The sequence below is a fragment of the Molothrus ater genome, unplaced genomic scaffold (assembly GCF_012460135.2).
Source record: "Molothrus ater isolate BHLD 08-10-18 breed brown headed cowbird unplaced genomic scaffold, BPBGC_Mater_1.1 matUn_MA167, whole genome shotgun sequence".
NCBI lineage: Eukaryota > Metazoa > Chordata > Aves > Passeriformes > Icteridae > Molothrus > Molothrus ater.
Window position 1 is genome coordinate 98,507 of NW_023416708.1, and position 12,193 is coordinate 110,699.

Here is a 12,193-nt window from a genome sequence, read left to right on the forward strand (position 1 = left end):
ACCCCACATTTCCCACCCCAGACCCTGCCCCCCTCATTTCCCACCCCAAACCCCGCACCCGGGGCAGTTTTGGGGGGGGTCTCTGGGGCATTTCTGCTGCCCTCACCTGCCCCTGCCTCCACCTCGGCGCAAGAGCGACACAGGTGTGCCCAGGTGTGTGATGGGTGTGCCCAGGTGTGCCCAGGTGTGTGATGGGTGTGCCCAGGTGTGTGATGGGTGTGCCCATGTGTGTCCAAGATGTCCCAGGTGTGCCCCAAGTGCCCCTAGGTGTGTAATGGGTGTGCCCAAGTGTGTCCCAGGTGTGCCCCAGGTGTAGCCAGGTGTGTCCCCAGGTGTGCCCAGGTGTATCCCAGGTGTGTCCCCAGGAATGTCCAGGTGTGCCCCGGTGTACCCCAAGTGTGTCCAAGATGTCCCAGGTGTGTCCCAGGTGTGTAATGGGTGTGCCCATGTGTGTCCAAGATGTCCTAGGTGTGTCCCAGGTGTCCAGCTGTATCCAGGTGTGCCCAGGTGTCCCCGAGATGTCCCAGGTGTAACCCTGGTCTGTCTCAGGTGTGGCCAGGTTTGTGTCAGGTGTGTCCAGGTTTGTAATGGGTGTATCCCAGGTGTGCCCCAGCTGTATCCAGGTGTACCCCAGGTGTACCCTAGGTGTGCCCAGGTGTGTCTGAGATGTCCCAGGTGTGTCCTAGGTGTGTCTCAGGTGTGTAATGGGTGTGCCCAGGTGTACCCCAGGTGTATCCCAGGTGTGCCCGGGTGTATCCCAGATGTTCCCAAAGTGTGTCCAAGATGTTTCAGGCGTGCCCAGGTGTATCCAGGTGTGTCTGAGATGTCCCAGGTGCCCCCAGCTGTCCCCAGGTGTGTAATGGCTGTGTCCCCAGGTGTGTCCCCAGGTGTGTAATGGGTTTGTCCCCAGGTGTATCCCCAGGTGTGTCCCCAGGTGTGTAATGGGTGTGTAATGGGTTTGTCCCCAGGTGTGTCCCCAGGTGTGTCCCTCCCCTCCCCCACAGCCGTTCCCGTTTCTCTGGTTTTTTATCTCCAAATCTTTTCCACGAAAATACAAAAAATATCCCGGGGGGGGGGGGAGGGGCCAGCAGGTGACACCCGGGGGGGGGGGGGGGGTGGGGTGGGGTGGGGGTGTGACAGCACCAGGTGACACCAGGTGGGGGTGACTGACAGTGTGTGACAGGTGTGTGACAGGTGACAGTGACAGGTGTGTGACAGGTGACAGTGTGTGTGACAGGTGTGTGACAGGTGACAGTGTGTGACAGTGACAGGTGTGTGACAGTGACAGGTGTGTGACAGGTGTGTGACAGGTGACAGTGTGTGACAGTGACAGGTGTGTGACAGTGACAGGTGTGTGACAGGTGTGTGACAGTGACAGTGTGTGACAGTGACAGGTGTGTGACAGTGACAGGTGTGTGACAGGTGTGTGACAGTGACAGTGTGTGACAGTGACAGGTGACAGTGACAGGTGTGTGACAGGTGTGTGACAGTGTGTGTGACAGGTGTGTGACAGTGACAGTGTGTGACAGGTGTGTGACAGGTGACAGTGACAGGTGTGTGACAGTGACAGTGTGTGTGACAGGTGTGTGACAGTTGACAGTGATGGTGTGTGACAGTGACAGTGTGTGACAGTGACAGGTGACAGTGACAGGTGTGTGACAGTGTGTGACAGTGACAGGTGTGTAACAGTGACAGGTGACAGTGTGTGTGACAGGTGTGTTACAGTGACAGTGTGTGACAGTGTGTGACAGGTGACAGTGACAGGTGTGTGACAGTGTGTGACAGGTGACAGTGTGTGTGACAGGTGTGTGACAGGTGACAGTGACAGTGACGGTGACCGGCTCAGGTGGCACCGGGGGGGACCCACAAAGGATTTGGGGGTCCCCAGGCCCGGGGGGGGCACAGGGAATTTTGGGGGGGCTCCCCAGTGGGGGGGGGCTCAGGGCACTTTGGGGGTCCAGCAGATTTTTGGGGGGGGGGTTCCCCCTAATTATGGGGGGCTCCAATCCCTTGGGGGGGTCCCGGGAGGTTTTGGGGGGTCCCCAATCCCACAGGCCCTGGGGGGGTTTTGGGGTTTCCCGGGGTTTTGAGGGTCCTGGGATTTTGGGGTCCCCATCAAGAGGGGTCCCAGCGGTTTTTGGGGTGTCCCAGGGAGTTTTGGGGTGTCCTGATTCAGGGGAGCCCCTGGGAGTTTTGGGGGTGTCCCAGGGTTTTGGGGTCCCCAGTCCTGAGGGGTTTTGGGGTCCCCATTTTGGGAAGAACCCAGGGGTTTTTGGGGTCCCAGCAGTTTTTGGGGTTTCCCGGGGTTTTGAGGGTCCTGGGATTTTGGGGTCTCTATCAAGAGGGGTCCCAGTGGTTTTTGGGGTGTCCCAGAGTTTTGGGGTCCCCAATCCTGGGGGGTTTCGGGGTCCCCATTAGGGAAGGTCCCAGGATTTTTGGGGTCCCAGCAGTTTTTGGGGATCCCATTCAGGGGGGTGTCCTGGGTTTTTTGGGGTGCCCCAGGGAGTTTTGTAGTGTCCTGCGGTTTCTGGGGTCCCAGGGTTTTGGGTTCCCAGTTGTTTTTGGGGTCCCAGTGGTTTTTGGGGTCCCAGGTTTTGAGGTCTCCATTTGGGGGTGTCCCGGGGTTTTTGGGTGTCCTGGGTTTTGGGGTCCCCATTTGGGGGTGTCCCAGGGTTTTGGGGTCCCAGGGTTTTGGGGTCCCCATTTGGGGGTGTCCCAGGGTTTTTGGGTGTCCTGGGTTTTGGGGTCCCAGTGGTTTTTAGGGTCCCAGTGGTTTTTGGGGTCCCAGTGGTTTTGGGGTCCCGGGTTTTGGGGTCTCCATTTAGGGGGGTCCCAGTGGTTTTTGGGGTCCCAGTGGTTTTTGGGTGTCCTGGGTTTTGGGGTCCCAGTGGTTTTTGGGGATCCCGGGGTTTTGGGGTCCCCATTTAGGGGCATCCCAGTGGTTTTTAGGGTCCCAGTGGTTTTTGGGGTCCCAGTGGTTTTGGGGTCCCCGTGTAGGGGTGTCTCGGGGTTCTGGGCTCCCGGCGGTTTTGGGGTCCCGCCCAGGTGTTTTTGGGGGGTCCCGGTTTCGGGGCTCTCAGCACCGCCCGGCCTTGGCGTCGCCGATGGCGCCCCAGACGTCGAACACGAACTCGTCCGGGAAGGCGAAGTCGCCGAGCTGAGCGTCCAGAGCCTCGGCCAGCGCGTCGGGGTCCCGGGCGTCGCGGCCCAGCTCCACCATGGTGGCGGCTGTGGGGACATTGGGGACACATTGGGGACACACTGGGGACACTGTCAGGCACATTGGGGACACATTGGGGACATTGGGGACACATTGGGGACACGTCGGGGTCACATTGGGGTCACGGGCGTCATGGCCCAGCTCCACCATGGTGGCGGCTGTGGGGACATTGGGGACACATTGGGGACACACTGGGGACACTGTCAGGCACATTGGGGACACATTGGGGACATTGGGGACACATTGGGGACATTGGGGACACATTGGGGTCACGGGCGTCGCAGCCCAGCTCCACCATGGTGGCGGCTGTGGGGACATTGGGGACATTGGGGACACATTGGGGACACGTCGGGGTCACATTGGGGACACATTAGGGACACATTGGGGACATTGGGGACACACTGGGGACACATTGGGGTCACAGGCGTCGCGGCCCAGCTCCACCATGGTGGCGGCTGTGGGGACACTGGGGACATTGGGGACACATTGGGGACATGGGGACACATTGGGGTCACGGGCGTTGCGGCCCAGCTCCACCATGGTGGCAGCTGTGGGGACATTGGGGACATTGGGGACATTGGGAACATTGGGGACACTGTCAGGGACATTGGGGACATTGGGGACACACTGGGGACATTGGGCACACTGTCAGGGACATTGGGGACATTGGGGACACATTGGGGACACCGTCAGGGACACTGGGGACATCAGGGACATGGGGACAGAGATGGGGACACTGGGGGACAGTCCAGGGGTCCCAGGGGGTTTTGGGGGAGTCCCCAGGATTTTGGGGTCCCAGGTTTTGGGGCTTTCCCAGCTCGCAGAGCCTGGGGGGTTTGGGGGAATGGGGGCAGTTTGGGGGGGTTTGGGGTAATCCCGCGGGGTGTTTTGGGGGTTCCCCCAGGATTTTGGGGTCCTGGATTTTGGGGTCCCCTGGGATTTTGGGGGGCTCACCCAGCTCGTTGTTCCTGACAGAACTCCTCAGCAGAACCCAGCAGGGTTTGGGGTGATCGGGGCAGTTTGGGGTGATCCCAGGGGGTTTTTTGGGGGTCCCCCAGGATTTTGGGGTCCTGGTTTTGGGGTTTCCCAGGATTTTGGGGTCCCCGCGATTTTGGGGGGCTCCCCCAGCTCGCTGTCCCGATCCCCCTGGAGCTCTCCCCAGCAGAGCCCGGGGGTTTGGGGTGATCGGGGCAGTTTTGGGGTAATCCCGGAGGGTTTTTTGGAGGTTCCCCTGGGTTTTGGTGTCCTGGATTTCGGGGTCCCCCAGGATTTGGGGTTTCCCAGGATTTTGGGGTCCCCGGGATTTTGGGGGGCTCACCCAGCTCGCTGTCCCGGATGCCCATGTAGCTCTCCAGCAGATCGTCCACCTTGGCCACCGCGCGCTCCTCGAACGCCGACGGCTGCGGGAGTTTGGGGGAGTTTGGGGGATCCCCGAGGGTCCCAAGGGCATTTTGGGGGTCCCAAAGAGATTTTGGGGGGTCCCTGGGGGTCCCAAAGAGATTTTGAGGGGTCCCCGAGGGTTCCAAGGGGATTTTGGGGGAGGGGGGTCCCTGAGGGTCCTGGGTGGATTGTGGGGGTCCCAAAGAGATTTTGGGGGGCCCCCAAGGGGATTTTGGGGGTCCCAAAGGGATTTTAGGGGGTCCCCGAGGATCCCAGGGGGATTTTGGGGGTCCCAAAGGGATTTTGAGGGTCCCCTGGCAGTTTTGGGGTCCCCAGGGGATATTTTGGGGTTCCCATGGATATTTTGGAGTGGTTTTGGGGCGGTCCCTGCTCCTGCAGCGTGGCCACTTTTGGGGTCTCTAGGGGATGTTTTGGGGTGTTTTTGGGGTGTTTTTGGTCCCTACCTGCTCCTGCAGCGTGGCCACTTTTGGGGTGATTTGGGGGTGTTTTTGGGGTGATTTTGGGGTGGTTTTGGGGTGTTTTGGGGGTGTTTTTGGGGTGATTTTGGGGTGTTTTTGGGGTGATTTTGGGGTTGTTTTGGGGTGGTTTTGGTCCCTACCTGCTCCTGCAGCGTGGCCGGGCCCCTCGAGCGCAGCCTCAGCGTCCCCCGGCCCGAGAGCACCTGGGGGGGCCCCCCCCGAGCCGAGACCCCCCCGGAGCGGGGCCCGACCCCGTCTGGGGACAGAGAGGGGACACAGGGGGTCACACAGGGGTCACACGGGGTCACAGAGGGGTCACACAGGGGTCACAGAGGGGTCACAGAGGGGACACAGAGGGACAGGGAGGGGACACAGGGGTCACACAGGGGTCACACAGGGGTCACACAGGGGACACACAGGGGACACAGAGGGGTCACACAGGGGACACACAGGGGACACACGGGGTCACAGAGGGGTCACACAGGGGTCACAGAGGGGTCACAGAGGGGACACAGAGGGACAGAGAGGGGACACACGGGGTCACACAGGGGTCACACGGGAGGACACAGGGGGTCCCCATTGTGAGGGCACCTTCAGACCTCCCCAGTACAGCCCAGTTCAATCCCAGTGCTCCCAGTTCAATCCCAGTGCTCCCAGTTCAATCCCAGTCCATCCCAGTACCCACCCCAGGCCCTCCTGGGCTCGGTCAGCCTCAGCCTGAAGCGGTGCCCGCGGGGCAGCTCCAGCTCCATTGACCCCAGTTCAATCCCAGTGTTCCCAGTCCAATCCCATTCATTCCCAGTCCAATCCCATTGATTCCCAGCCCATTCCAGTCGCTCCCAGTCCATCCCAGTACCCACCCCAGGCCCTCCTGGGCTCGGTCAGCCTCAGCCTGAAGCGGTGCCCGCGGGGCAGCTCCTGCAGCAGCCGCGCCACCTCAAAGTGCCGCGTCCCCACCAGGCTGCGCCCGTCCAGCGCCTCCAGCACGTCCCCGACGCCCACCTGGGGCGTGCGCGCCATCACCGAGCCCTCCCGGATGCGCTGGGGGACACAGACACACCTGGGTCACACCTGGGACACACCTGGGGACACCTGGGTCACACCTGGGGACACCTGGGACACACCTGGGGACACCTGAGCCACCTGGGTAACCCGGGTAACCTGGGGCGTGCGCGCCATCACCGAGCCCTCCCAGATCCGCTGGGGGACACAGACACACCTGGGTCACACCTGGGGACACCTGAGGACACCTGTGTAACCTGTGTAACCCAGGTAACCTGGGTCACACCTGGGGCGTGCGCACCATCACCGAGCCCTCCCAGCCCTCCCGGATCCGCTGGGGGACACAGACACACCTGGGGACACCTGAGTCACACCTGGGGACACCTGAGCCACCTGTGTAAGCTGGGTCACATCTGGGTAACCTGGGTCACACCTGAAGTCATCTCAGTCACCTGGGGGCACCCGGGGTCACCTGCTGTTGGTGATGGTGAGCCCCAGCATTGTCCCATTGTCCCCACCCTGCTGTCTCCAGGTGCATCTCACCTCCCCAGCTGTGTCCCCAGGTGTGTCCCACCTGTCCCAGCTGTGTCCCCAGGTGTGTCTCACCTTGACAAAGGTGTGGCCCATTCTGTTGTTGGTGACGGTGAGCCCCAGCACACACACCCAGGTGTGTCCCCAGCTGTCCCCATGTGTCCCTCAGCTGTGTCTCACCTGTCCCAGGTGTGTCTCACCTTGATGAAGGCGTATCCAGCTCCATTGTTGCTGATGGGGAGCCCCAGCTGTGTCCCCAGGTGTGTCTCACCTGCCCAGGTGTGTCCCCAGGTGTGTCTCACCTGTCCCTAGGTGTGTCCCCAGGTGTGTCTCACCTGCCCAGGCGTGTCTCACCTTGATGAAGGTGTAGCCTGCTCCATTGTTGCTGATGGCGAGCCCCAGCTGTGTCCCCAGGTGTTCCTACATGCACAGGTGTGTCCCTGGGTGTGTCCCCAGCTGTCCCCAGGTGTGTCTCACCTGTCCCAGGTGTGTCTCACCTTGATGAAGGCGTATCCAGCTCCATTGTTGCTGATGGTGAGCCCCATTGCCCCCGCCCAGGTGTGTCTCACCTATCCCAGGTGTGTCTCACCTGTCTCTAGGTGTGTCCCCAGGTGTGTCCCCAGGTGTGTCCCCAGGAGTATCTCACCTATCCTAGCTGTCTCCAGGTATGTCTCACCTGTCCCAGGTGTCCCCAGGTGTGTCTCACCTGTGCCAGGTGTGTCTCACCTTGATGAAGGCGTATCCAGCTCCGTTGTCGGTGATGGTCAGCCCCAGCGCCTCCTCAGATTTCAGCACCTGCACTGTCCCCGTGTGTCCCCGTGTGTCCCTGTGTCCCCAGGTGTCCCCAGGTGTGTCTCACCTGTGCCAGGTGTGTCTCACCTTGATGAAGGCGTATCCAGCTCCGTTGTCGGTGATGGTCAGCCCCAGCGCCTCCTCAGATTTCAGCACCTGCACGTCCTTCTGGCGGCCCCGCGTGTGCGCGAAGATGAAATCCTCGAGCCCGATCTGCCCCCCCAGCAGCTTCTCCATGTCCACCTGGGGCGTGTTCAGCGTGCAGAACAGCACCTGGGGACAGGTGGGGACATTGGGGACACAGGACAGCACCTGGGGACAGGTGGGGACATTGGGGACACAGGACAGCACCTGGGGACAGCACCTGGGGACAGGTGGGGACATTGGGGACACAGGACAGCACCTGGGGACAGCACCTGGGGACATTGGGGACACAGGACAGCACCTGGGGACAGCACCTGGGGACAGGTGGGGACATTGGGGACACAGGACAGCACCTGGGGACAGCACCTGGGGACATTGGGGACACAGGACAGCACCTGGGGACAGGTGGGGACATTGGGGACACAGGACAGCACCTGGGGACAGCACCTGGGACAGCACCTGGGGACACTGGGGACATTGTCTGGGGACACTGGGGACAAATCCCCCATCCCAATCTGCCCCCCCAGGAACTTCTCCGTGCCCACCTGAGGGTGCTGAGTGTGCAGAACAGCACCTGGGGGGACACTGGGGACACTGGGGACACTGGGGACACTGGCGTGTTCAGTGTGCCATCCCAGTCCCTCCCAGTCTATCCCAGCCCCATCCCAGTATAACCCAGTATATCCCAGCCCCATCCCAGTATATCCCAGTATAACCCAGCCCATTCCCAATATAACCCAGTCTATCCCAGCCCCATCCCAGTATAACCCAGTATATCCCAGCCCCATCCCAGTATAACGCAGCCCATTCCCAGTCCATTCCCAGTATAACCCAGTCCATCCCAGTCCATCCCAGTCTCACCTCGCTGGCCGGGATGCCGAAGGCCTCTCCTATTTTCCCGTACAGCTCCCGCACGTTCCCGAACCCCATCCCAGTATATCCCAGTATAACCCAGCCCATTCCCAGTATATCCCAGTATAACCCAGCCCATTCCCAGTATAACCCAGTCCATCCCAGTCTCACCTCGCTGGCCGGGATCCCGAAGGCCTCTCCTATTTTCCCGTACAGCTCCCGCACATTCCCGAACCCCTCCCAGTATATCCCAGTATAACCCAGCCCATTCCCAGTATATCCCAGTATATCCCAGCCCATTCCCAGTATATCCCAGTATAACCCAGTCCATCCCAGTCTCACCTCACTGGCCGGGATCCCGAAGGCCTCTCCTATTTTCCCGTACAGCTCCCGCACGTTCCCGAACCCCATCCCAGTATAACCCAGTATATCCCAGCCCATTCCCAGTATATCCCAGTCCATCCCAGTCCATCCCAGTCCATCCCAGTCTCACCTCGCTGGCCGGGATGCCGAAGGCCTCTCCTATTTTCCCGTACAGCTCCCGCACGTTCCCGAACCCCATCCCAGTATATCCCAGTATAACCCAGCCCATTCCCAGTATATCCCAGTATAACCCAGCCCATTCCCAGTATATCCCAGTCCATCCCAGACTCACCTCGCTGGCCGGGATGCCGAAGGCCTCTCCTATTTTCCCGTACAGCTCCCGCACGTTCCCGAACCCCATCCCAGTATAACCCAGTATAACCCAGCCCATTCCCAGTATATCCCAGTATATCCCAGCCCATTCCCAGTATATCCCAGTATAACCCAGTCCATCCCAGTCTCACCTCACTGGCCGGGATCCCGAAGGCCTCTCCTATTTTCCCGTACAGCTCCCGCACGTTCCCGAACCCCATCCCAGTATAACCCAGTATAACCCAGCCCCATCCCAGTATAACGCAGCCCATTCCCAGTATATCCCAGTATATCCCAGTCCATCCCAGTCCATCCCAGTCTCACCTCGCTGGCCGGGATCCCGAAGGCCTCTCCTATTTTCCCGTACAGCTCCCGCACGTTCCCGAACCCCTCCACGCGGCCGGTGGCGCTGCCGTGCGCCAGCTGCGTGTGGAACACCAGGCGGGGCCGCAGCGGGTGGGGAGGGGGCGCCGCCCCCGGGACCCCCCCCGGGGCCCCCCCGGGCTCTCCCGGGGCCCCCCCGCGCCCCCCGGCGCCCTCCTCGTTCTCCACCAGCGGCGGCGGCTTCTTGCGGCGGCCCAGCCCCAGCGGCATCGGGGCTTTGGGGGGCTACAAGGGACTGGGGGGCGCGTCCAGGAGGGGATCTGGGGGGGCTGGAAGGGGTCTGGGGGGAGTCTGGGGAGGGGCTGGTGGGGAGTTGGGGGGTTTGGGGGGATCTCGGTGGAGCTGAGGGGGTCTAAGAGGGCGTTTGGGGGGTTTTGGGGGGCTCTACTAGAAGGGATTGGGGCGGGTCTAGGAGGGGATTTTGGGGGCTTTGGGGGGATCTCGGTGCAGCTGAGGGGATCCGGAGCGGTTTTGGGGGGGTCTAGAGGGGATTTTGGGGGCTCTTAGGGGGGTCTGAGGCGGTTTTGGGGAGTCTGGGGGAGTTTTGGGACACCTAGGAGGGGATTTTGGGGGGTCTGGGAGAGTTTGGGGGGGTCTAAGAGGGGATTTTGGGGGGTTCTGGGAGGGTCTGGGGGGATTAAGGTGGAGCCGAGGGGGGCCGGGGGGGTTTGGGGGGTCTGGGAGGGTCTGGTGTGGGGTTCAGGGGGGATTTTGGGGGGGTTCGGGGCTTTCTGGGGGGCGCTGAGTTGGTTTTGGAGGGTGCCCGGGGGGTCCCGGTGTTCCCGGGGTTTCTTTTGGGCTCCCGGTGTTCCCGGGGGTCTCTCGCTGCCCCCACCCCGAGGTTCGGGGGGGTCCCGCTCTGCTCCGCTGGGGGCTGAAAGGCGAGAGGGGAAACTGAGGCACGCGGGGGGGGTCCCCGAGCCCCGGAACCCCCCGGAACCCTCCCGGTTCCCCCCCGGGCCCTCCCGCTCCCCGGGCCCGGCTCCCCCCCGGGACCCCCGGCCCGTCCCGGCCCCGGTTCCCACCGACCCCCGGCCCCGCCCCCTCCCGCACGCGGTCCCGGCCCCCCCGAGCTCTGCCCCGGTCCCGGTTCCGGTCCCGTTTCCGGTTCCGGTTTCGGTCCCGGTCCCGGTCCCCCCTCACCGGCCGGGCGCTGCTGCCGGAGCGGCACTTCCGGGAGGGCGTGGCCAAACCCCGCCCGCACCAATCAGCGCCACCGCCCCGCCCTGCCCCGACCAATCAGCGCGGCCGCCCCGCCCCGCGCGGCCCAATGGGAGGCGGGGGGGGCAGGAAAAGGCGTGGCCGCTCCCTCCCCCCCCCCAGCGCCGCCGGCAATGGGCGCGCCCGCGCTCGCAGCCAATCAGGAGCCAGCACGGAGCGTTACGGGGGCGGGGCATGGACGGGGAGGGTGCGAAGGGGCGGGGCCAGAAGAGCGAAGGAGGGGGGAGGGGCGGAGCACAAAGGGGCGGGGCTCAGACCCCAAAGGGGCGGAGCCGGGATCAAAGGGGCAGAGCTCAGACCCCAAGGGGGAGGGGTATAGCCCAAGGGGGCGGGGCTAAGACCGCAAAGGGGGCGGGGCGAAGCCCAAAGGGGGTGGGGCGGGAACGGAGCCGGGGAGGGGATTGGGGGAGGGGTCACACACCTGGTATCGGTTACACACCCGTTACACACCTGTGCACACCTGTACACACCTGTGCACACCTGTATCGGTTACACAGCCCTTACATACCCGAACACAACTTTACACACCCGTGCACACTGGTAGCTGATACACAGCCCTTACACAGCTGTGAACACCTGTATCACACCTGTACACACCTGTGCACACCTGTGCGCACCTGTACATACCCGTTACACACCTGTGCACACCTGTACACACATTTACACACCTGTCACATACCTGTACACACCCATTACACACCTGTGCACATCCATTACACACCTGTGCAGACCTGTACACACCTGCTCACGCCCATTACACACCTGTTCACACCCGTTACACACCTGTGCACACCTGTACACACCCATTACACCCCGTTACACACCTGTACACACCCATTACACGCCTGTGCACACCCATTACAGACCTGTTACACAGCCATTACACATCTGTGCACACCTATTACACACCTGTAACATACCTGCACACACCCCTGTACACCCGTTACACACCTGTGCACACCTGTCACACACGTCACACACCTGTACACACCTGTACACACCCATTACACACCTGTGCACACCTGTACACACATTTACACACCTGTCACACACCTGTACACACCCATTACACCCCATTACACACCTGTGCACACCTGTTACACACCCATGCACACCCATTACACACCTGTTACACACCCATTACACACCTGTGCACACCCATTACACACCTGCTCACACTCATTACACCCCATTACACACCTGTGCACCCCGGCTGAACCCCCCTGTGCTCATTGGGGTCCCCCCAGGGGCGTTCTGGGGTCAATCCCAAAGGTTTTGGGGTCGATCTCAGGGATTTGGGAATTCCAGGAGGGTTTGGGGTGAATTTAAAAGGTTTTTGGGCTGATTTCTGGGATTTGGGAATTCCAGGAGGGTTTGGGGTCAACCCCCAAAGGTTTTGGGGCCAATCTCGGCGATTTTGGGGTCCCAGAAATTTTGGGGTGAATCTCTGAGATTTTGGGGTCCCGGCCGGGGTTTTTGGGGTCGCTCCGAGGAATTTTGGGGTGGACTCGAG

The 12,193-nt window shown here is 61.7% G+C and overlaps 1 protein-coding gene across 1 annotated transcript; it reads right to left on the bottom strand.

The window, feature by feature from the left end:
- Positions 1-2,480: 2,480 nt before the first annotated feature.
- Positions 2,481-10,667, bottom strand: LOC118701234 (PDZ domain-containing protein GIPC1-like). The gene is made up of 7 exons (XM_036405864.2): positions 10,603-10,667; positions 9,400-10,333; positions 7,492-7,677; positions 5,940-6,120; positions 5,220-5,335; positions 4,539-4,620; positions 2,481-3,228 (listed from the first exon to the last, which is right to left on the bottom strand). Exons 2-7 carry the CDS (start codon positions 9,667-9,669, stop codon positions 3,077-3,079), a joined length of 987 nt encoding a protein of 328 aa, XP_036261757.1. The 5' UTR covers positions 9,670-10,333; positions 10,603-10,667; the 3' UTR covers positions 2,481-3,076.
- Between the last annotated feature and the right edge of the window lie 1,526 nt (positions 10,668-12,193).